This window comes from Eublepharis macularius, chromosome 13, assembly GCF_028583425.1.
Source record: "Eublepharis macularius isolate TG4126 chromosome 13, MPM_Emac_v1.0, whole genome shotgun sequence".
Lineage (NCBI taxonomy): Eukaryota > Metazoa > Chordata > Lepidosauria > Squamata > Eublepharidae > Eublepharis > Eublepharis macularius.
In genome coordinates, this window is record NC_072802.1 from 52,079,612 (window position 1) to 52,104,072 (window position 24,461).

At 47.4% G+C, this 24,461-nt stretch overlaps 2 protein-coding genes across 2 annotated transcripts in view; one reads left to right on the top strand and one right to left on the bottom strand.

Annotated features, from left to right (window-relative positions):
- GCN1 (GCN1 activator of EIF2AK4) overlaps positions 1-20,446 on the top strand; it is a 64,400-nt gene extending 43,954 nt beyond the window's left edge. Inside the window, exons 39-58 of the mRNA XM_054996069.1 lie at positions 1,339-1,407; positions 1,781-1,919; positions 2,675-2,871; positions 3,053-3,195; positions 3,618-3,735; positions 4,422-4,637; positions 5,166-5,330; positions 5,794-5,955; positions 6,445-6,537; positions 7,219-7,362; positions 8,525-8,794; positions 9,966-10,079; positions 11,913-12,143; positions 12,599-12,792; positions 13,585-13,699; positions 15,417-15,513; positions 15,867-16,015; positions 16,941-17,048; positions 18,218-18,436; positions 19,784-20,446. Coding sequence (XP_054852044.1) covers positions 1,339-1,407; positions 1,781-1,919; positions 2,675-2,871; positions 3,053-3,195; positions 3,618-3,735; positions 4,422-4,637; positions 5,166-5,330; positions 5,794-5,955; positions 6,445-6,537; positions 7,219-7,362; positions 8,525-8,794; positions 9,966-10,079; positions 11,913-12,143; positions 12,599-12,792; positions 13,585-13,699; positions 15,417-15,513; positions 15,867-16,015; positions 16,941-17,048; positions 18,218-18,436; positions 19,784-19,909 — 3,069 coding nt within the window. The 3' untranslated portion in view covers positions 19,910-20,446. The remainder of the gene's footprint in view (positions 1-1,338; positions 1,408-1,780; positions 1,920-2,674; positions 2,872-3,052; positions 3,196-3,617; positions 3,736-4,421; positions 4,638-5,165; positions 5,331-5,793; positions 5,956-6,444; positions 6,538-7,218; positions 7,363-8,524; positions 8,795-9,965; positions 10,080-11,912; positions 12,144-12,598; positions 12,793-13,584; positions 13,700-15,416; positions 15,514-15,866; positions 16,016-16,940; positions 17,049-18,217; positions 18,437-19,783) is intronic.
- Positions 20,447-22,140: 1,694 nt separating this feature from the next.
- The window catches only part of CCDC60 (coiled-coil domain containing 60), a 62,690-nt gene continuing 60,369 nt past the window's right edge, over positions 22,141-24,461 (bottom strand). The window contains exon 16 of the mRNA XM_054996704.1: positions 22,141-22,694. Within this exon, the coding sequence (XP_054852679.1) occupies positions 22,590-22,694 (105 nt within the window). The 3' untranslated portion in view covers positions 22,141-22,589. The remainder of the gene's footprint in view (positions 22,695-24,461) is intronic.

Consider the following 24,461-nt stretch of genomic DNA (forward strand, 5'->3'; position numbering starts at 1 on the left):
AAAGTATCTCCTGCTAAACGGAGTTGCATGTCTAGTCCTCTGCGCCTGGGTTGCGATTTGGAGGCTCTGTCTAGTTGCTGCCCACTTCTCTTCTTCAAGCTAGCGCAGGGGTGATCTGTCATGCTCCAGGAATGGCCAGCTTACCTTCTGCTCCTCCTCATTACCACACTTCAGACAGCAAGGAGAGTTTCCAGAAATCAGGCTTAAAACATTCAAAATATAAGTTCAGTAAAGGAATAAAAAGAGTGCACATTGTCAGTTCAAGCATTCAGGCCAAGCACGGCAATAAAGAAAAGGTGAAAACAATCTCCTTTCTCCACACTCGGTGCTTGTTCTAAAGGATGCTTAAAAAGGACAGGCTGGTATTAATTGAAGTCGTAGTAGTATAAAGTTCAACCTTATCTTAAGTTTTCTGGCTTGGGACTTGTCTCCATTGTCCCTTGTTATGTGCACAAGATGGAGTCCCTAGGAAAAAGCTTAGTCTCCTGTGGCTTGGGCCTCCCCAGTCAGAAGATTAAAGCTAAGAGAGCTGCTTCTCTTGAGGAGTTTGTCCCCCTCGGGGTCCTTTTGATCTTCCTGCCTCAAGAGGAAAAGAATACACTCTAGCCATTTGGGAGTTTCCCTCTCTGTCCCTTTGGGTTTCATCTTCCAGTACAACTTGGAGTGGTAAACCACTATCCTGCTTCAGCCAGAATCTAGCATAACCCAAGAGCTTGAGTGCTGTGTTCTTGGCACTTGAGCGCTCCTTCCTTCAATTCCTTCCTTTCTGTCAGCCACAAGTTTGCAGCTGGGTTCTGGAGTGCATGCAGAGCGCAGCCACAGGGATTTGAAATAGTGGGGTGAATTCTTGGGTGGAGGGCGTTTCTCCATATGCAGTTTATTTGGGTGTCTGTTTGCGGGGTTCTTTTGGGGCTATCTTTTGGTGGTATCAGTGCTGTGCCCAAACAAGTCTTGTCAGCATGAAAGAGGGTGATAACTGGGTTTCAGGCAACGTTCTGGGAAAACTTTGAAATGACTTGAAGGCTTATCGGGGGATTGATTCCTCACTGAGAAGGTTTGCACTGGTGGGCAAGCTGTCTTTCTGTCTGCTATTACTGCTGTTCTCTTAGGATGCTGAGTTGGATTTTTGGGTGTGTTTTAGACTGAGAACATGTCCTGGGTTGCGTTGGGGAGGTGATGATACCAAGAGGGGGAGTGAGCTGAGAGTAAGTCTTCCAACAGGTGTAACTTTGTTCTCAGCGCTGTCGCCGAGCATGTCTTTTTATGGTACAACCATTCTGATTCCGAGTTCAGCTTTCCCCCCAGTGAGCGCTCATTATCATCTCTTGTCTGTTTCAGGATTTGGCTCCTTACCTGCCCAGTGTGACTCCCGGATTAAAGACCTCTTTGTTGGACCCTGTGCCGGAGGTGTGTCATCCTGTCATTTCTTCATGAAGCTGCCTTTATAGCAAGTCAGAATAGTGGCTCATGCGCCACAGTACTGTGTATTCTGACAAGTTCTGCCCCCTAGATCCTGTTAACTGGAGATGTTGTGGATTAAATTTAGGGCCATCTGCATGCAAACCACACGCTTTACCAAATGATCTAGTAATACCAAGTCAGACCCTTGGTCCATCTTGCTCAGTACTATCTATTCTGAAACGGCAGCTCTCCTCGGTTTCAGTCTTGTGACATAAGATCCTTTAACTAGAGACGCCAGTTACTGAAACTCGCATGGACAAAACGTGCGCTTGCCACTGAGTTTATCTAGTCCTCATTATCTCTTCCTTTACATTTCCAGGTGCGCACAGTGTCTGCAAAGGCACTGGGCGCCATGGTGAAGGGGATGGGCGAATCCTGCTTTGAGGACTTGCTGCCTTGGTTGATGGAGACTCTGACTTACGAGCAGAGTTCAGTGGATCGATCTGGTGCTGCACAAGGCAAGAATCATTGGCTTTATTAGGGCTGGGGTGGTTTCCTTTTCCCTCCTGTCTTTTAAAGCTGAGGACAAGACTCTGCATGAGGTGGTAGGAACTGCTGCAGTCTGGTTGATAAAAGTATTGAATTTAGGCGCAAGTGATACGGCTCCAAACCGTGAACATGCCAGGCAGCCTGAGGCAAGGAAGTGTTTGCCTTGGCATTTCATCTGCAAGATCAGGATGGCACGGTCCTACCTCTCGAGATTCTTTGGAGATGGTTAATCTAAAGGTTACCAAATACTTCCTGTCTTAAATGTGCCATATAAATGACGGATAACTATCAAAACCATAAGAGAGAACCAAGCTAAAGTGAAATCAAAATCCTGTGCTAAGGGAACCCAGATCCTACAGTAAGATAAGCTGAATATATGACAACTAATAATAATTATGCAAAGGAAACACGTTTGTTGGATTTCTCTCTTTCTCTCTCTCTGATTCCTTTTCCTACTGTTGCTTGGAATGGAAAGGACAAGGAGTAGGTTGGAATATGGAAGCTCTCCCCTCTGCCAGTGAGATTTCATCAAGCATGACCCATGCTTATCCAAGGATTTCAAACTAAGGGCTAGAAACGTGCATTATTTTAAAGGTCACCAGAAAGCTGGCTGGGTAGTACTACATTCTGCAGCTTTTCTGTGGAAACATAGCATGTAGGCAGCCCTGATGATAATATCTTTATAACACAGCTGTTTCCCTCCCTGCTCCATCCTCCAACACAGGTCTGGCTGAAGTCATGGCTGGCTTGGGGGTAGAAAAGCTGGAGAAACTTATGCCAGAAATCGTAGCTACAGCAAGCAAAGTGGACATTGCCCCGCATGTCCGGGATGGTTATATTATGATGTTCAACTACTTGCCCATTACCTTTGGGGACAAGTTTATACCTTACGTTGGACCCATCATACCCTGCATCCTTAAGGTAGGAAACAGCTGGACGTCTGAACCCTTTCCCGGGGGATGGAGCAACAAAAACATGGTGGAGGTTGTGAAGGGTTTGTCAGGCATTGTGTTTGCGATCTGATTGCTAGACTTGGATTTTTCTTGGGCCTTTCATCTTTTACATCAAAAGCTACCACCTTAATTTGTATCCACTTGCTTAGGCGCTGGCAGATGAGAATGAGTTTGTGCGAGACACAGCCTTGCGAGCCGGACAGAGGATTATAAGTATGTATGCTGAGACAGCCATTGCGCTACTACTGCCTCAGCTGGAGCAGGGACTCTTTGATGACCTTTGGCGGATTAGGTAAGATGCTTATTTCCAAGTATGTGAGTTGCCATTTGGGTAGGCCTCAGAATTCATTCTGCAGACAGCAGAGTTTAGGATTTCTTATGGCTTCCTTGTAAATGACAGAGCTACACAGGACAGAATTCTACATTGCAAGATATGATTGTGTTCACTAGGATGGCTTTTGAAAATGATTAAACGATTCTTGGAGGATCCATTTATCCCAGGGCATTTATCGCACCAGGTGTCTCCTTTTCCCGTCCTGTGCCTTAACAATCCATGTCTTAAGCATTGTGCAAGCGAAGTGGGGAGACACCCACCTGCTTCATTGTCGAAATGTGTAACTGGGAAAAGAGATCCTGAATCTGTCTGGCCACGTGTTTGTGAGTGAAGCACGTGTGTGTTTAGTGTAACCGTTGGGTTAATGTCCCTCTTCTCAGGTTTAGCTCTGTCCAGTTGCTTGGAGACCTCCTGTTCCACATCTCAGGCGTGACAGGAAAAATGACCACAGAAACTGCTTCTGAGGATGACAACTTCGGCACCGCCCAGTCCAATAAAGTGAGTGAGTTTTTTCTTCAGTATGTGCCACTGTTTGGCTGAGGGTAAGAGTGGTGTACTGCTTAGAGCGTCAGATGAGGGTCTGGGAGACCCAGGTTCGGATCCCCACTCAGCCACTGATGCTTGCTGGGGGACTTCGGGCCAGTAAATTCCTTTCAACCCAACCTACCTCCCAGGGTGGTGGTTGTGAGAATCAAACAGTGTGTGTGTGTGGGGGGGGGGATGTAAGCCACTTAGGTTCCCGGTTAGAAAAGCGGGATATATAACTATTTGAATACCGTCTATTGTGGAAGCAGGAACTTTGAGCATGAACTGTAAGAAACAGGAGCCTATTTCTTTTTGAGTGAGAAACAGAAGCGCTTTATGGCTGGACTGCGTCTGTTTCTTACTGAGAGGTTTGAACTATTTACGCAGAGTTCCGAACTATGTCACATTATGCTCCTTTTGCCGTTTTAGTGGCATGTGTATTTATATGCAGGAGTTCTTTTGGAGCGCTTGCATCTGATTTAATGCGGGTGTTGTGCAGTGTGATGGAGGTGTAATTTGTATTTAATGTGAAACGGAACAATTTACAAAACAATGAAAAAGAAGGCAGCAGCATGTCTTTTCTTGGGCTTCCTGCAGCAGAAAATCATAGCAAGTGTTTCCTTGTTAACGTCCTTTTTGTGTTAATCGTGTTTTCCCAGGCCATCATTCACGCTCTTGGTGTGGAGAGGAGGAACAGGGTCTTGGCAGGGTTGTACATGGGCCGCTCGGATACTCAGTTAGTTGTTCGCCAAGCCTCCTTGCACGTTTGGAAGATTGTCGTCTCAAACACACCCCGCACGCTCCGGGAGATTCTGCCGACCCTTTTTGGTCTCCTTTTGGGATTCTTGGCCAGTACTTGTGCTGACAAGAGAACAGTTAAGTGTTCAGACCGATCGGTCCGTTAGTACCGCTTAAGAGCAATTGTGCTGTCAGATGACATTTTGGCACTATTAGCGACTGTATGTTATTTGTGAGCCTACTTTTGAGGAGCCCTAGTCCCACTTGGCTCTACCTACTAAGAATGAGGTTGTGCCAGCCTAATGTTGGAGGGCTGTACATCATGTTGAAATAGAGGAATGCAATCCAACATGTCTAAACCCAGTCCTTACCCCTCAGCATAGGGTGGGGGGCAGGTGAGAAGTCACAGGGATCAGGCCTGTGTCTTTTGGACTCCTGCAGTGCCTGTGACATCCAGTGCACTGAGTGTGGTGGGCCCTGGAGGAGGGCCGATGCACCTGACTCTCCATCACGTGTCAGCTCTGCAAAGGTAGAGCCCTGTCTGATAAGGGCTCTTGTCTCTTCCTTGTGTGAAGGGAAGTCAGCATTTAGCTATTTGTATTAACTTATCGCAGTTGTATCTGTTCCAGTTCCCTCACTCTGACTCTTTTATTCCATGGTGGCAGATTGCAGCACGGACATTGGGAGACCTTGTCAGAAAGCTGGGTGAAAAGATCCTTCCAGAAATCATCCCTATTTTGGAAGAAGGCCTGAGGTCTGAGAAGAGCGACAAGAGGCAAGGGGTCTGCATCGGGCTGAGCGAGATCATGAAGTCCACCAGCAGGGACGCTGTAAGTTTGCTTCCTGTTACAGCGGCAGCAGGGAGTCTGGTGGCCTGAGACTCTTAATAGCTGTGTAATTCCTGCAAATCTCTTCTTTCTCTCCCCTCATTATTCTTCTGCCCCAGCCGAGTTCTGGCATTCTTGTTCTTAGGAGCAGGACTTGGGCTTGCATGCTACCTCTTCCTGACAAATGAAAAATACTCTTGTAACTCTGAAGGAACTAGAGATGTGGTGGTCTTGTCTGCAGATTGCTGTGCCAAAGAGCTGAACATTCCTCTTAAGTGGGACATAAAAAATATTGCAGGGATGTTAGCTTTCCCCACAAGACTAAGTCATTCTGAATAATCTGTTCTAATCTAATGTAAATTACATTTTAAAGGTGTTTGATTCCCCCTCCCCTTGCAAGTGTTGGTTTCCTGGGTGTTTAGATGCAGCTCCCAAATGCTCTCCACAGTGACCGTTGTCCCTTCAGGTGCTGTGTTTCTCCGAGTCCCTGGTCCCGACAGTGAGGAAAGCTCTGTGTGACCCCCTAGAAGAAGTTAGAGAAGCAGCAGCCAAAACGTTTGAACAACTGCACTCAACCATTGGATATCAGGCTCTCGAAGACATCCTGCCCTTTTTGCTGAAGCAGCTGGTAAATAATTGAGATGATGTTGCTGGTTCAGAGTTTGCAAAATTCTGGCAGAACACCTGGCAGAAGAAATACGGCAGCAACCGAAACTAACTTCGGGGGGTGGGAAGTGGGATGAGTTTATCAGTGGTCTTTATAGTGAAATGGAATTTCCATGTTCAGATGCAGTTTACCTCTGAATATTAGATACTGAGGATCAAAAGGGGAGAAGCCTCACTTGCATCTAGCTGGACTGGTCCGATGCAGCAAGATGGTTCTTGTATACTCATGGCTTTCTTGTGAGGTAGTTCAGAGGCAGGTTGGGTAGGGGTTCCTGCAATGGCAGGACTGTGGGTGTAGGGCATTGGGTGCTTCCTTGGTAGCAAAGTCAATTAGATCCCCAGTTTGTGAAGTGCTTCACTGTGTGGCTTCTGGGGTACTGGGGCTCACAGGTGCGCCCCAGTTCTGCTCCATTCAGTAGCCTGATTTTTGTTTTTCTTCCTTCCTCTGTAGGACTGCAGAGAGACATCTGAGTTTGCTCTGGATGGCCTTAAGCAAGTTATGGCTGTGAAGAGCCGTGTGGTGTTGCCTTACCTGGTGCCAAAGGTATAACGGTGAACCGTTTCTTAAAACTGATGAAAACTCATCTCATCTTTCTTAAAACTTGAAAGTCCATCTCTCTGCGCAGTCTCAAGCGTTGAAGCCATTGCTTTTAGGGACCTGTTCACATGCTACAGTCAGCTACCTAGCAGTGCAGCCCTAAGTAGAGTGGCACACTTCCAACCCACTGACTTCCCTTAGCTGAGAAGGGGGTAACTCTGCTTAGGGACTGCATTGAACGCATGAAGCCTGCCTCCTACTGGGTCAGGTGATTGGTCTCTCTCACCCAGTATTTTTTACTCTGGCTGACAGCAGCTGTACAAGGTCTTCTCCAGCCCTGCTTTCTGAGATGACTTTTAACAAGAGATGCTGGGAATTGAACCCTGGATATCCTGTGGTGTAAAGCATGTGTTTCATCCCTGAGCCGTAGCCCGCCCCACAGAAAATGTAAAGTATGAATTCAAAGATTTTCAAAAAAGCATGCGCTTCACTTATCAAAGTACAACGTTTCACTCATCAAAGTACTGAGACTGGGTGAGTGAACAGCCAGTGGCAAGTCCAGATTCCTGTGAAGAAACTGGGGTCACAGTTCAAATGAGGGAGCAGAGCATAATGCTAGTGCAGTGTTGGGGCCACCAGTTCAGGATGCTTTCCCTGCAATAAAGTTGTTTTCTTTTTCCCCCTTAGCTCATTTCCCCTCCTGTGAACACGAGAGTCCTGGCATTCCTCTCAACGGTGGCTGGGGATGCTCTCACCCGGCACCTTGGTGTAATTTTGCCTGCCATGATGTCGGCACTGAAGGAGAAGCTTGGAACAAGTGAAGAGCAGCAGGTAGGTCCTCAGAGAAGAAAGTGAGCCAAGGTAAAAAACTGGGGAAGGGGGAGGTGGCTAGGACCAGGGAGATTTTTAGTATTTTGCGACTAAGGCTGCCTTCTCATGAAATAGTTGCTGTGTAGAAGCTGTTTGGAATTGCACCAGTGCAGTAGCATTCCACAACCAGGAAAATAGTTTGTGTGCAGTGGATTGTGGACTATCTAATTATTTATTTGTGAAACATGTTTCTGCAGCGAGGTAGAGTTAAGCGGTATGGCATTAATAAAACAATGTGAGAAGCTGCAGCTTGCATGTGGCTTACCAGATGGAAGAGTCCCTGTACGGATATGATGCCATCGATCTCTCCATGTGGCAGCCCCATCCCCTTGCACTACACAGTGACCATGGAAACCAAATGCCGGGCGGGTGGCGCTTTGTAGTCTTGAAGGTGGCCGGGCTGCAACAGACATTCTGATGCTGCCGTGGGCTGCCCTGCGGGCCCGGAGTAGTCGTCTCAAATGTGTAGAGCAGCAGTGGCATGCTTCTTCATTCCTTGGCTACCTCCACTGTCCATCCCCTGTGGGTCAGATGGGGGCTGTCTCCTGGGCTCAGAGAGCATGCGGGCTAGCTCAGAAGCAGCAAAAAAATACTACTTCTCTCTTGAACATTAGAAGGAAGAGGAAATGGGAAAATCTGTCCAGAGGTACAACCTCACATTTTCTGACAGCAGGGCTGCCCAATAGCATTGAAAGAAGCAGTCCCATTTTGGGCTCAGCCAGAGAAACCTTGGCTGAGGCAAGTCAGTGTGCTCACAGGGTCAAATTTTCTGCTCAGTGGGTGCCTGCCAAGTCAGAAGCCACATGGTATATGTGAAAAGTGGCATGGGTGTTGGAGAAGAGGGCAATGCAGGAAACCCCAGGGTGAAGCGAGTGCACCCCACAGGTCAAACCTGGTGTTAAGATTTTATCCATATTTTTGTATCTTTCAAATACATTGCTCTGCCTATTTTTTGGTTTTGATGCTTATCTGTTGAACAATAGAAATGGAGTGGCTTGGTCTAGGCTGTTAAAAGAAGGGGTTCTAGATCTTCACATGGAAGGGCTGCCAGTCTCGAACAGATTACCCTGAAGGGTAAAACCGTGGCCCAAAACTTAAGACATCATTTGCCTCGATGTTTCAGGAGATGGCCAATTGCCAGGCTGTCATCCTATCAGTGGAAGATGAGGCCGGGCAGAGGATTATCATTGAAGACCTATTAGAAGCGACTCGCAGTCCTGAGGTGGGGTTGCGGCAGGCGGCGGCTGTCATTCTGAACATCTACTGCTCCAAGACCAAAGCAGATTACACAGCCCATCTACGGAATCTGGTCTCGGGCTTGATCCGGCTCTTCAATGACACAAACTCGGTGGTTCTGAATGAAAGCTGGGATGCGCTCAATGCCATCACTAAGGTAGAATGGGGGCGGGGGGGGCAGGGGGGCAGGCTGTTTCTAAGACGGAGCAACGGATGGTCGGGCTTTGTAAAATGCCACTATCAGGACAGGATCAGAGAAACAAGAGGAGCTCCTCAAAATAACTTTAGAAAAATGAAACAAAACAAGTTCATAAATAAATATATTACAAAGTCAAATGTAAATGATTGTTATGAAATCAGTATTGGATACGATGTAGCAAAGTCAATCAAGAAAGGTCATAGTCACACTAATTAGAATGGAAAGATGTTCTCTGTACCATTTGTGTGATTATGTCCTTGATTGGTTTTGCCTCCATGGTATTTGATGTTCATTTTATAATCAGGGGTGGTGGTGGTGGGTTCTCTTGGTTTTTTTCTTTTTTTAAGTCCCTGCTAGTGAGCATATCCACCCCCACCCCAGTAAGGAAGTCTTGGTTCATCCACCCCCACTCATTGGTATTCAGTCAAAGCTGCACGATGGAAGACTTAAGGTGTTCATCTTGCGTAGTTCAAATTCTGCCTCTACAAGTTAACAGACTCGGCCATCGGGGCTCATTAGGAGTGTAACGTATCTTCTTTTAAGTCATAATTGGCTCTGGTAGCTGATCGTTCGCTTCATTCGCAAAACATGAAATTTAGAATTTCATGTTGGGGGTGGAGATGAGATGTTGGCCATGGATAAGCCTGGTTGTTCATGGCAGTGTTTGGATTCACTGACAGGACGTAGAGTGTGCTGGGCTTTATAGCCTGCTTTTCTCTCCAAATAAAACAGCGAAGTGGTTGTGCTTTTGTGGCCAGTTAACTCAACACAGACACTCACTTTGACTCTGTAACAAGAAGTCCTCGTGTGTATTTAGGGTATTTTTTTTTATTATAACCCCAGGGACTACAAATTTAATGCTGAGCTGGCAAAGTGCATCTTTACCATTTGATCGAGACCCCTCAATTTCATGAGTTCATGCACATTCCAGGCCGTGCAGATTTTTCCTCTGTTGTTATAAATTGTTTCATAAAGGAGTCCTTATAGTGGAGTGACCATATGTGAAAAGAAGTTGTATACGTGAAGGTCTGTGTGCATGTTGGGTTACTTTCCTAATGAAAGTTGAAAGGATTGTTAGTGGTTGTGGGGCATTCAAACCATATAGACTTTGTTCTGCTTCCTTTCCCAGAAATTGGATGCTGGCAACCAGCTGGCTCTCATTGATGATCTACACAGGGATATTCGCATGGTGGGGAATGAGGCCACTGGAGAGCACGTGCCTGGATTCTGCATTCCCAAAAAGGTAACAGTTGAAGATAAAAATGAGTGCAGGAGGACTTGACTCATCACAGCAGTTCCTAACGTAGTTCACATGTGTCAAGAGGACCAGCATGTTAACACAGTGCTGGTAGAGTTCTGTTTGAGCATCTTGCCAGTAGGGATGTGCAATGCGGCTTTCCAATTTGGGGAAAATACACAAATCAGACCCAATTTGCAAAGATTCAGGATTGCGACGCCGCTATCCCAACGCGAAAGGGATAGGGAGGATCTCCCTGCTGCTCTCGCACCAGGTGCACCAGCTCGATGGCACCGCTCTCCCAATGCAAGAGGGACAAGGAGGTTCTCCCCGCTGCTCTCAGACTGGGTGCAGCAGCCTGGCGGCGCTGCTCTCCTGATGCGAGGGGGACAGGGAAATTCTCCCCACCCCTCTTGCATCAAGGGATGAGAACGGCGGGGACATAGGCTTAAGCCTGCACCTCGCCGCCAGGTGCTCCATTCACCTGGTGCTGCCGGGGCCAGGGAGTTCCTTGGCCCAGTCAGCCATGGGTGAAGGGGGCGGCTGGGAGGCGGGCCTCGTCCCTGGGCACCTCATTCACCCGGTGCTGCTGGGGACGGGGAACTCCCTGGCCCTGTCAGCAATAGGTGAAGGGGGTGGTGGGGAGGCGGGCTTCAGCCCGCACCTTATCCCTGGTGCCTTGGTCACCCGGTGCTGGGGAACTCCCTGGTCCCGTCAGCAATGGGTGAAGGGGGTGGCGCGTAGGCGGGCTTTAGCCCATGCTTTGTCCCGGGCGTCTCATTCACCCAGTGCTGCCGGGGCCAGGGAACTCCCTGCCCTGTCAGCAATGGATGAAGGGGGCAGCAGGGAAACGGGCTTCAGCCCCCGCCTCGTCCCTAGGCGCCTCGTTCACCCAGTGCTGCCGGGGCCGGGGAACTCCCTGCCCCCATCAGCAATGGGTGAAGAGAGCGGCGGGGAGGCGGGCTTCAGTCTGCGCCTCGTCCCTGGTGCCTTGTTCACCCTGTGCTGCTGGGCCTGAGGAACTCCCGCCTCGTTCCCCCCTGCCACCTGCCAGCTGATAATTTAAAGGGATCTTTAAAGGGCCAGGTAAGTGGGTTGGAAGGGAGGGGGGGCTAAGTGGGGGGGTTTGGGGGTGCTGGGCGAAATCCCAGTTCCCTAAATCACTTTGGAATGCTCCGAATCTTTACAGAGCATGCTGAAGTGATTAAAATACCTGAATCTGAAGCGGCTTGCCGCTTCAGGTTTTGAGTATTTCTGAATATATTTCCTGTTTAGGGTAAACCCTAAATATATTTTCGGGGTGCACACCCCTACTACTAGTCATTCAGTTCCATGGCATACGATTCTCTGCTGGTCTCCCACGTTCTGGACTTAGCTCAGTGGGCCTGTCTGTTGTTCTGGGGACCCAGGAGTTGCTCTAAAACAGGCCAGTGTCTCCATGGTACAATTACCATGGTGCAATCACTAGGTTACAGAAAATCTCCCAATTTTGCCTCCCCTCTTCCTTGCTCTAACTGAGACCCCAGTGGGGTGGGGGGGTGGGAAGCAGAAACTGGAGCTCTCCAGCATGTAGATACCCTCTCTGCTCACCCACACGGCATGCTCTGTTTGCCTAAAAGACAAGCGGATCACTGTGCTGGCTAGAGGCTGATGTCCTAAAACCTCCAAGGTCAGAAAGCGGAGTCAATCTGGGTATTGCTGGGCCTGTCTCCTGAGATGGATGAATTGGCCTTGACCTCTTTTTTTGCTTATTCTTCTTCCAGCTGAATAGAAAGCAATGGTACAATTAGTCCCGCTTTCCTTTTTAACTTCAGTTTGCCTACGCTGTTTCCGTTCCAGGGTGTGACTTCCATTCTTCCTGTGCTGCGGGAGGGCGTCCTCACAGGCAGCTCAGAACAGAAGGAAGAAGCTGCCAAGGCTTTGGGGCTTGTGATCAAACTGACCTCCGCAGAGGCCCTGAAGCCTTCTGTCGTGAGCATTACAGGGCCTCTCATCCGCATTCTGGGAGACAGGTTCAGTTGGAACGTCAAGGTGGCTTTGCTCGAAACCCTAAGCCTTCTGCTCGCCAAGGTAAGCTGGAAAAATAATTGGAGGGAGGGGCGGCGGTTAGAGAAATCCCAAGCATCTTGAAACACGAGGTGTCACTATCAAATCGTCTTGATACATACCTTCAGGAATTCAACTACTTAAAATGCCTTGCTGAAAGGAAGAAGCAAGTTACTTGTCAGCCACAACAAGCATGCGGTTTGGAGAAAAAACAGTGCATTTGAATTTGTTTTATCCTTGCCTTCTCAACGCTGATTGTGTGTTGGGGCCGGGGCGGGGGTTGTGGGGATAGATGTCACCATCATATTTTCAAACGGGCCCCTGACACTGCGAGGATGGGAATCTTACTCTTAAAAACCTGGTGATAGTGGATCCCTATGGCAGAAATTCCTTGTGGCTTGCCTTTTATTGTCTTTTCGGGATTTCTGTTAGGGAATTGTCTTTGCTTGAACTGGAGCACATCTCCCCAACTTGTACAGGTGGGCATTGCCTTGAAGCCCTTCTTGCCTCAGCTGCAAACGACCTTCACTAAAGCCCTGCAAGACCCCAACCGCGTGGTCCGTCTCAAGGCTGCAGATGCACTTGGCAAGCTGATTACCATCCACGCCAAAGTCGACCCGCTCTTTACTGAACTATTGAATGGCATCCGCACCAGCGAGGAGTCTGGTGTCAGGTGAGTCAGGCAGTCGAAGCGACTGTAGAAAAGGCCGTTTTGCTTTGTCAGTGGAGAGGGGGGGGGCAGCTGGGTGGGCTACTGCTCCCACTGGCCCCAGAGGCAGAGCCACGCAGAGTCATCCGCTGCCGCCCCTATTCAAGTCCTGCTTGTTCTGCTGTGTTGGGGTTTCTTTTTCAGCTCCTGCTATGTCGTTCTAGCATCCAGCGGTGTGATTCCAGACACCTCCAACCCTCTTTCCCCCATATTAGCGTGTTGGGGTTCAAAGGAAGCTGAGCCAACAAAGTTTTTGTTTGTTTAAAAGACTTTTTACCCCACCTCTCAAGAAGGTTTTTATTATACTTGCAACCTGTTTTTTGTTGCTAGGAAAATGATACACGCACCTCTTTGCTTTCTTTGGCACAAAGCTGCAGTCTTCTTCATAGTTTCAGGAGGCCTCCTGGATTTTAGAGACTTCCCTCAGCTTGGTGTTGCCTGCCTTGAGTAAAGGCTGGTCTTAGACCTCTCTGTGTCTGTGGCAGACGCTTCAACGGGCAGCCTGCCATGGTCGTCCTCTCATTTCCCCCTCTGCAGTCCACAGAAAGGCTGTCTTGTGCAAAGAAGGGAATTAGGATTACGCAGGACAACTTCCGAATGGGGCGTGTCCACTTGGAGGGTAGAGATCTGTTCACCTGCCACTTTAGTGACGCCCCAGATCTACTCATGGTAGAGCAGGCTCTAGTATGTCTTGCTTCCCCTTTTGGGGGGGTGTGCTAAGGAGCTCTCTGACGGATACTTGCAATTGCTTTTCAGGGACACCATGCTGCAAGCCCTGCGCTTCGTGACTCAGGGGGCTGGGGCCAAAGTAGATGCAGCAGTTCGGAAGAACATCACCACGGTGCTTCTAGGCATGCTGGGACATGACGAGGTACTGATTGGTAGGACAGTCCAATCTGAAGCTCAGCGACTGTGACGGGTGCAGGAGCAGAGCAGGGGCTTTGCAGGCTTGGAAGTTTCACGCTCCTGTCTTGGGTTAAAAAGGGATCTCGGGTAACAGGACTGGGAAAGGGGTTCTGTTCTTCAAAGAGCTGCTGCCAGTTTCAGTGGGCACTAGTGCGCCAGGTAGGCCAGTGGTATAAGACAGCTTCATGTGTTTAGGTACAGATACTGTACCTAAACCTAAATTTATTTATTGCATGTTTCTGTCCTCCCTCTTCCATGGGCAGCATATATTATCTCCTTCCCACAAACACATTCCATTCTCACAATCATCGTAAGAGGTAGGTAAGGCTAAAAGACTAGCCCACCAGGAACCCCATGACTGAGCAGGATTTGAACCCAGGCTGTCCCTAGTCTTAGCTAGTTGCATTAGCTGCTACTCCAGGGGTCTCCAACGTGATACAGTGGGCATCATGGCACCTGCAGACACCTTTCTTGGCACCCACCAAGTGTTTTTAGAAAGTGAGTGGGGCTGTTTGCACAGCAGGGTTTCTGAATTGCCACTGAATATCTGGTTAGATGCGCACATTCAAATGCCCTTTTTTCAGTGGCAGCTGTCCCTACAGCGTTTGTTTTGTTCTTTCTCACTGCTCTTTTCCAATATATTTTAAAATTACCTCTCTTCTCCCTGCGCTTGGGCTTCCTCTGTGGGAATGGCTTTGCCTTGTGTGGCAGCCATTTTGTAGCTGGCTCCACCTCCTGAAGCAGCCATTTTGTGGCTGCATCCACCATACGGTGTCAGAATTCCAGAAGTCCCCACAGGGTGAAAAGGGTTGGGGACTTGTTAGAGGCTCATGATGACCAATCCCAGATGAATTGTGTGGATGTCCAAGTAAGAGAGAGATTCAATGGGCCCCATGACAAGTACTGGTAATATTGAGCAGGGACTTTGCTTTGTGGTCTCTCCAGTGTTCAGAATAGCCTCACTAAGGCCCTTCCAGCAGAGGCCCCATGAGATATCAATAGTCCAGTGAAGCCCTCTTCTTGTGGTGTTCAGAAAGGGTGCACGAGACTCTTCTTCCACAGGAGGTAGTATCAATGGTACAGAAATTAGTGCAGAGGGTTTTTCCAAGTTGCTTTGTGCCCTGCTTTTAAAGTTTTCCAGAGATGTCTTAGAATGCTGAACTCGACTGATGTTTGGTGCAGTCCTGCAAGGGAGGTTTCTGTCTCTTTAAGGCATTTTTATAACCTCTGACAGAGTATGACTTTCTGGCCTGCTAGCTAAGTCAGCAAAACTTTTCTTAATCTCTCAACTTTGGGCCAGTCCGTACCTGCATGTTCCTGGCTTGATGATGGGCATGTGGAAAAGGGCCTTGCTGAACTGATGCCAGGAAGAATTTCTCTTCCTTGCTATAATCCAGGGGCCCAGATAATAGGGTGATCTCATCGTGCAGTAGGAGGTGGCTTTTTATTTCATTGATGAAAGATTTGGCCTGGGCTGGAGTGGGAGGCGCCTTTTCCAGAGCTTTTCTTTTACCTTCACAGTGAACATTCACAGGTTACAAGTTTACACTCTCTGCTGCCAACCATTGAGTGTACAGTAGTGGAGACTAGAGAAAACCAGCATTGTGCATGTGTGAACCAGCTGTGTTACCTTGGTGACAACCTTCATTCACAATTAAAGATTCCTTTCTTTTCCTTATCAGGATGCCACCCGCACGGCCTCGGCTGGCTGCCTGGGGGAGCTATGTGCATTTCTAACAGAAGAAGAACTTAACCATGTTCTCCTCAATCATTTACTAGGTATGCTTTGGCAGATGGTGAACAGTGGTTCCCAAGAGAGGGGAAAAAGCCTGGTTAGTTCTGATCAAGGTATTCCGTGTGTCCACTGTGACAGTGTATATCAAATTCGTCAGTATGCCAGGGGTTGGTTTGCTTTTATGGTCTAGTTAGTGCATAGATTTACTGCATTTTAGAATTATGGTGGGGAAGGTGGGGTCAGTATGTTACAAATATATCCACATCCTTGCATTGAAGCTCCCACCCATCCCTGCATCAAGTTATGTTGATCTTTGAGACATCTGAGTTGAGATTGCAGAGCATGGGCTCCCCTTCCAAAGTGTTGCCACACCCAGGGTCTTGCTCTTGCTTTGCAGCTGATGTCTCTGGCATTGACTGGATGGTGAGGCACGGGCGCAGCCTGGCGCTTTCTGTGGCTGTCAACGTGGCTCCCGACAAAGTGTGCGCTCCCAAATACTTCAACAGTGTCCATGAAATGATCTTCAGTAATGCCACTGCTGACCGGGTAAGCATCTCCTTCCATGGTGGCTGTGAGAGGTATTTCTTAAGGGCTCCATGTTAATGCCTTAAACGGGTTTCTTAGAGGCAAGTAACCCAAATAAGCAAAATCATACAACTCATTTTCTTAGGCGTGTGCTGCTTCCAGATGCAGCTGGAAGTTACATGTTTCATTGTTCCTAGACATTAAAATAAAGCTCTCACTGAATGTAGAAATAAACCTAGGACATTGGAGAGAGTGCTAAGCTAGAACCCCGATTTTCTGCATGCACTGGGGTTTGACGTGGTGATGCATTGACACACACACACCCATCTTGCAATCAAAGTGTTCCTGAGAGCATGGCTCATGATCTTCTAAATGAGTGGATCAGTGCTCAAACTCTGACTGGTCAAGTCTCCTAAGGACAAGGAAATACACACTTTGGTTGTCCTGGGCTCAAGGAGTCAAAAGGCAGATTAACTTGGAAAATTCTTCTGTGGCCTCTGTAGGTGAGGGAGATAAAAGGAATAGAGTAGAGGAAATGGCATGTTAGATGCTCCCAGAGAGGCTCTAGAGTAGGACTAGAGTTTGCTTTATTTCCCCCCAGTACTTTTAACATGCTACCAAAAGTAACTCTCAAGCGAATTGGCTGATGATTCACGAACAAGCACTGAAGCCTATTTTAGGGGAGACAGACTGAGTTCACACATGCATGTTTGTTTATTTCCTGCACGTGTGAATGAGCCACCACAGACCATAGCCTTGTATCTCCTGTTGTCATGAACAGCAGTAAATGTGATAGCTGAGTGACAGCCATGCATATGAGAATCAGGCCACACTATGAGAACCGCATGAGCAAATTCCAGTGGTGCATTGCCGTTTAGAGATGTATTCCAGCCTGCTTGGCACAGGAGAGCTGGTTCACTTTCTTGCTTTCCTCCTGACGGTGCAGATCCCAATAGCTATCAGCGGCATCAGAGGGATGGGCTTCCTCATGAAACATCACATAGAGGCCAGTGCAGGAAACATGCCACCCAAACTCTCCAACCTCTTCATTAAGGTGAGTATATCAGACGTGGCATTCTAGTTTCCAGAACAGATTGACTGACTGGCTAGAGAACTGTTTTCTGGTAAATGGCTCAAAGCTGCCTTGTATGAGTACCCTGCTTCTGTAACTTGGAGCAGATCCTTTTGGAGGCATCCTGCTCTCCTCCTGGAGTTCTCGGACAGGGGAAGTGCAGGTTCTTTCTCAGGCAAGAGGAGAACATCTTATGATGGGCTACTCCTCCTGTACAGTGGAAGCGTTGCAGAAGCTTCAGAGGCAATGCATTTATCTTTCACGCGGACTGCTAAGGGGACCTATCTGGGGTGAACATCACACCCATGTTTGAACTTGTGAGGATGCCCAAAGCAAAAGAACCTGAGCTTTCCCTTGTATTGCAAGATAGAATCAAATGTCTCTTAGTCAGCATAGTCATTCTTCCTGCTGCAATGGACAACCTTCACAGTTGGGTTATTCCTGTTCTTTTCTCTGGAGGTAAATACAGTTTGGTGTCTGTTCTTTGTACAGGCAAAGGACAGTATATTGTTCTCAGCCCCTGGACACTCCACAGGCTGGGAATCTAATGTCTGCTGGTCACCTTGAGCTCCTAGCTCGATCAATAGTACACGTTTCTTTGCTTCATGCCCTTATTATCCTTTGTCAGTAGAGAGGGACCGGGATGCACCCATCTCCATTATTTTTTCTACCTACATTTTCCCCTCTTCTGCTCAGCACCGTTTGACGTGGAGGAGTCAGACATGTGCAGCGTCGGGACGCATGCGTGGGAGTGGCTGTCTCCACGTGAGCTGGCAGCTGGCATGACTCCTGTTGCCTCCTGCTGCTTACATACTGTCAGCTAGAAGCAAAAATGAAAACTACCGTAGAATGGCTAATTAGCATGCAAAAGAGAGAGTACTGGAGTGCAGCAGGAATGCAGCAATAGCCATGGGTTTCCTTGGAAGCTTATCGGGGGCTCTTCATTGAAAGGGCTGCCAGTGGTGGACAAGCTTTCCTGAGAGGCATCTCCCCCCCCCCCCCCCCCGCTCATCCCCTCAAATGCCCAGCCGGAGGAGACTGTTGGTTATTTCAGAAGAGAGTCCACAGCATCGTCTCCCCTCCCCAACCAAGGTTTCTGTACTACTTGCCAGTCCTATATCCAAATTGAGGTATGTCTTTTCTTCCTATAGTGTCTCCAGAACCCATCCAGTGACATCAAATTAGTTGCAGAAAAGATGATTTGGTGGGCAAATAAAAGTCCCCTCCCTCCCCTGGATCCCCAGGTGACTAAGCCCATCCTCAAGGCTCTTCTGGACAACACAAAAGACAAGAACACCAGCGTTAGGGCCTACAGCGACCAAGCCATCGTTAACCTCCTGAAGATGAGAGAAGGCGAGGAAGTACTTCAGGTATTTCTGGGTGGGGGATTCGAGTTCGCTTTCATTTCTTCCTTTGTTCTGCAGTCATAAAGCACTAGGAACTTGCTGCTGCTCCCTCTCACCTAGAGGTTGAAGCCTGTGTGTGCTTTTCTCCAACACCCATCACCAATCCTAGAAGGGCACACAGGGTGGGCATAGCAGATTGGAAGAACCTAGATGGACCATCCTCAGATTCTCTGTTGGGATGGGGTGGAATGAATGTGTTTCACACAGCAGGAGTGTGTGTGTGTGTGTGTGTTTCAAAGGGTGGGGGTTGCAACTTGTGTAGGACAGTTCATGGGGCTTGAGCTTATATGTAGAGCATAAGAGTAAAGGTCACACATGCAATCCTTATTATTAGCATTTCTGGTTTAAAGAATGTTGCGCAGATTTGAGGGAGACCCTTACCAAGGTCCTATTTCATCACTGCCTGTCACGGTAGACCACTGGTTCTCAAACTTGTTGAAATGGAACTCATTTCTAAGAAGGGGGACCCCCCCCCCCTTCAAAGTGACTCATCTTGCCATCTCCAATGTTAGCATTTCTGATCAGCTAACTGTTTTATGGTTATTCTGTTCATTCTGCAGAGTCAAACCCAAGCTTGCTACTATTGAGTCTCCCAAACTCTCCTATCCCAGCCCGCTCTCTCCAGTGCTTTGTAGCCCACCTACAGTAGCTATGGCTCAATATTGGCTCCTGACCCAGGGTTAGAAAACCACCAAAGGGGGCTGCACTGGTTGGAGATAGATTGACTCAGTATAGTGTAGCTTTGTGTGTTCTTACAGGTATTGGGAAAATGGGGTCAGTGGTGGCCACTGAGCTCCATGTCCCTCAGTTTGGGTGGGCACCAGTGGTTGCTCCCTTTCAGTATGGGAGGTGGGAATACACGTGTAACAATGGATGAATTAAAGCCTGTGTTTTCCTTATGAGAAGTTCAAAGGCTTCAGCATAAGCTGGGGTTTAAAGTAGAAGGAACAGGACAGAGGAAGCATCATAAGGGTGTTTGGGGTTCATTTAAGAGAGCCGGACACTCCCAGGTGGCTTAAAATTGGCAGAGTGAAGGTAGAAAGAGGACAGGATACAGGGGCAGAGAGATTGTAAAAGGTGAGCTGTAAAGAAAGGGCAAGAATTGAGACGCAGAACAGAAAGCCAGGTTAAAGGTTTGAACGCTGGCAGCCTAGGAATTGCATGCAGTGTGTGTGGCTGGCTACTGTTTGGAGGCAGAGTACTTAGTTAGATGGACCATTTGTCTCGTCTAACATAACTGCTAACGCTGAATAATAAACAGCAGTGACTTCTTCCCCTCTCATATCCTTCATTTGACGTTATTCCTTACAGTCCATCTGCAAGATCCTAGATGCTGCCAGCTTGGAACTTCTCAATGAAAGTTGCCGGCGATCTCTGAAGAAGCTCGCTAGTCAAGCTGACTCTGTTGAACAGATCGATGACACTATTCTGACGTGATTTGGGAGATGCAGAAGGGAAAGGTGGCTTTTGGGGACACATCACCGCATCAGCATTTCCACCTGAAGCCAATGGAAACATTTTCATTTTTGAAAATGCGAATTCTGATGGGAGCTTGCAAAAAGGGCTTCCGGAGTATTTTAATACAAGAAATATACCAGAATAGCCTTACTTAGAGTTCTGTTAGTTTGAGAAAAAAAATTCAGATTTGCTCCTCCTCCCCTTTGTTTTGGAATACAGAATGCACAGCAAAGGGAATCCTGTTAATTGGTGACAAGTGATTGGTAGTTGCTTCTGCGGTGAATTTCCCCCCGTGTGTTCAGGGAGCCATTTCCACTCACCAGGCGTATAAGTGGGAACTAGAACTCTCCGAAAGCCAAGTGGTGGTGTTTTTATGTACTGCTGATGTACTGGCTGTTGCAGTAATGAAAGCTGCAAGTGAAACCATTTGAAGAGCCTTAGAAATTAGAGGCGAGAGCGGGGTGGAAACCAGGCTGTTTAAGTGGCAGTTTAATTAATAAAAAGCTTTGAATTGAACCTTGGTGGTAAAGTATTTTGCTCCTTTACAACATGACAGGTTGGCTTGCTTAACTGCTAGAATTCAGTGACATGTTTCTGAGGTCAGAAGGCAGTGCCCCTTTCTTGATAATGAAACCGTATTCAGCATTGACCTCTGTGAGATTTTAATTAGATTATGGCTTGGTCTGCTCTAGAAGGCTGTTCAGTATGTGGCCTTTTGGCTACTGAGCTCTTAGAACCACATAATTCTCTTGACTGTCTTTGACTGAAACCATTTAATGCAGCTGTAATCTTCTTTCAGGAAGTTTTCTGATTTTTTCCCCTCCTATCTGGTGACGCTTTGACACAGTGAAGCAAACAGTGAAATCCTAAGCAGAGTTACTCCAGTCTAAGCCCATTGATTTCACTGAAAGGAAGATTCAAATAAAGTGTGAGGTGATGCATACTGGAGCAATTTTTTAAAATCCCAACCTTTAAGTATGTGTTGATGGTGTCTGAAAGAGGTAAAGAGATCTTGGGGTTGTAGTTCAATAAAATGTTGACTCCGTGTACCACGGTGGTGAAAAAGGCAAACTCCATGGTGGAAAATACTAGGAAAAGGACTGAAAATGAAATGTTAAAAAGCTCATGTAGAGCTCTATGGAGACAATATTTGGAATATTGTCTACAGTGCTGGTCACCATATCTAAAAACAGATATCTCAGAGCTGGAAAAAAATGCAGAAGGCAGCAACCAGGATGATGACGGGGTTGGTACATCTTTCCTATGAGAAAAGGCTGAAGAGTCTGTGCTTTTCAGTGTAGAAAAAGGACAACTAAGGGGAGATATGACAGAGTTTTAAAAATGCACACCTTCTACTTAAACTGTAGAATTCATTAGTGGTGAAATTCCCCACACCTACGGGTCTCAAGATAGAAAAGAGATCTTTATCCTAAAGGCCCTCAAAGGCTATTTACCAACCACACCCGCCGCCTGACTTCTCTGTTACACACACAGCAGCTGCTTAACCCCGCCCCCCCATGCCTTCCCACCTTCATCTTTAGCAGCACATGACAAACAGGCCCCTTGTGAACCACAGCATTGTCAAACAGAAGTCTCAAACCTAAACTGCCCTCCAGATGAAGCTGCTTTTACTGCTGTGTGTGTGAGAGAGAGGAATAGGAGGAATACCTGGGGCCACTCTAGTGCTGCACTTTGCTGCCACCCCACCCCCATGCCTTGTTTTAAGCATTAAGTAACGTGTCGTGATCCAACCACAGAACGGTGATAGGTGGAATCTGGCCCTTACTAAGGTGAAGTGAAGGCTCACTTGACTTAACGCACCTCCCTACATGCAACAAAATTTTCCTGCATATAAAAATCTAGCCTAGAACACTCCCAGATATACTATTTTTTCGGGTGTAGGAGTTTTTTGAGCAAAGATGTATTCACTCATATAAAATGGTTCTGCTCAGGTCCCTGGTCACCATCTTGCTGAGCTCTAGTCCTGGTTCTAGCTGCCATAAGCCAGGAAACTGGAAGAGTCTCCAGATGCTTTCCCCCCCTAAGACACCAGTTCTTATTTGAAACAGTTCTGTGGCTGGTTACTTAGTGGAACCCTCTATTGGTTCAGAAGGTGGCAGTGACAGGATGGACATACTGAACACTGGAATGTCAACGAAGCCTCCGCTGGAAGCTTGCTACAGAGAACTAATTACATTACGCTTGGAAGATTGTATGTTCAAAGAATTTTAATAAATCAAAAAACATGCAACACAAATACAAAAATCTGCCACTGACTCAAACTGTCAGAGGGTTCCACAGAACTACTCCCTTCTTACTCCCTCCCCCAAACCTTGAAAAATTAAATGTAGGATAACATTAAACAAAACCTTAGTATCTAAAAATTCATCACAAAGTTGAAACGGGCTTTGGCTGTTCAATTCTCTCTGGTTTTGAGTTTGCAGTTAGCATAGGCTCAATGCAATTCTAAACTTTCGAGAATGAGCACTTCCTATACTCCAAGCCCGTTGGCAGAAGCTGCCCCTTATAACCCAGGAACAGGCAAATGATTTTTCAGATTGTGCCGTCTCGGTGGCTGCCCTATGCTCTTCTGCGGCAGCTCTTCAACAGCAAGTGTGTCATCTCTTGAGACCGATGCCAACCTCTTGGACTTCTGCGATCAAAGCGGTGGGGCACTGCGTGCTCGTTTCTGAATTGGAACTCTACCCTGCAGCCAGTGTTTGTAATCTTCCTCAGACATCCCCACAATATTTTCCCGCAAAAACTGCAAAAGCGATGGGGAGAGGAGGGGAAAGTTTGATGTTCCAGCAGAAGGGCAGGCATGAAGTGCAGCTGAAGAAGCTTCAGAACAATGCTACTTAATGTTAAAGAGTCCGGTAGCACCTTTAAGACTAACCAACTTTATTGTAGCATAAGCTTTCAAGAGCCACAGCTCTCTTTGTCAGATGAGATGTATCTGACAAAGAGAGCTGTGGCTCTTGAAAGCTTATGCTACAATTAAGTTAGTTAGACCTAAAGGTGCTACTGGACTCTACTATTTTGCTACTACAGAATAACACAGCTAACTCATCTGGATCTACTTAATGTTGAGGCTCTCAGACCAGAGCAAGTGGTTAGAGTGATGGGCTAGGATTTGGGAGAGCCAGGTTTGGATTCCCTCTGCTATGGAAGCTTGCTGGGTGATGATGATGTTTGATTTATATACCACCCTTCAGGACAACTTAACACCCACTCAGAGCAGTTTACAAAGTGTGTTGTTATCCTCACAACAATTACCGTGAGGTGGGTGGGGCTGAGAGCTCTGAGAGAGCTATGACTGACCCAAGGTCACCCAGCTGGCTTCAAGCGGAGGAGCGGGGAATCAAACCCAGTTTTCCAGATTAGAGTCCTCCTGCTCTTAACCACTACACCAAACTGGCTCTCCAAACCTTGGGCCAGTCACACACACACACAACCTAACTTATCTCATGGGGTTGTGAGATTAAAATAGAGGAGAACAATGTTTGCCACTTTGCATCCCCAATGGGAAGAAACGTGGGGTTTTAATGAATCAAATCTCATCAGAATGCATGTAGAGGATCAGTGCCTGAATGGGCATCCCTAGCAAAGGGAAAAACTAGACTGCAGCTTGAACACCAAAACAAATTTTTGAGGGTGTAAGCTTTTGTAAATCAAAGCTCACTTTATCAGATACACAGAGTCCGATGGTATCTGAGGAAGTGAGCTTTGACTCGCGAAAACTTATACCTTGGGGAAATGTCTTGGTTGTTAAGATGCTACTGGACTCAATTTTTGTTCTACTACTGCAGACTTCCCTATGCACCTGAGACTAGACTTCAGCTTATCTCCTTTATGTGCTGGTTTCATAGGCTAGGAAATATGAGAGCACCCACATGCATGAAACCGCACAGCCCCACAATGGGTGGATCACAGAAGGCTGCCAAAACAAAATAGAAGCAAGGCTTGACGCTGGTACCTGCTCAAGGGTTCGGGGGGGGGGGGGATGCAGTTGAGCAGACTGAAAAGGTAAAGGAGGACCTGAGTATGTGCAAATTCCATCCTTTAAAGGCCCTGGAGCAAAGATTCAAAGGCACCTGGGTGTCCATGAGTAACACTGGCAATCAGCAAGCTGGGATGTGAGGGTGCGTAAGTATAAAGAGCCATTTTCCCTCCTTGCTCAGTTCAGGAAACATTAAGTCTCCTGTCTCCATGGCTCAGTCTGATGAAATGTGCCTGTCACAACACTGGGAGAATGACAGGTTTGCTTCTCAAAGGGAAGGTATGATTTGCTGACAAAATTCAAGCAGAACGCTTCTCCATTTCACTGCTTTCATTATGGGTTTTGATGCCCTTAATGGAAACAAGGCTGACCACCTGGTCTTGCCCTTCACTTGAGTTTGCCTGACACTTAACAGAAGAAGGGGATCCAAGAAGACGCCTCTGTATCAGTCATTCAAGCATTGCATTCTCGTGAGTTTTTCAGTCCTGCTCCTTTGCGTGTGTGAAAGTTTCATAATAGTGCTAAGCAAGG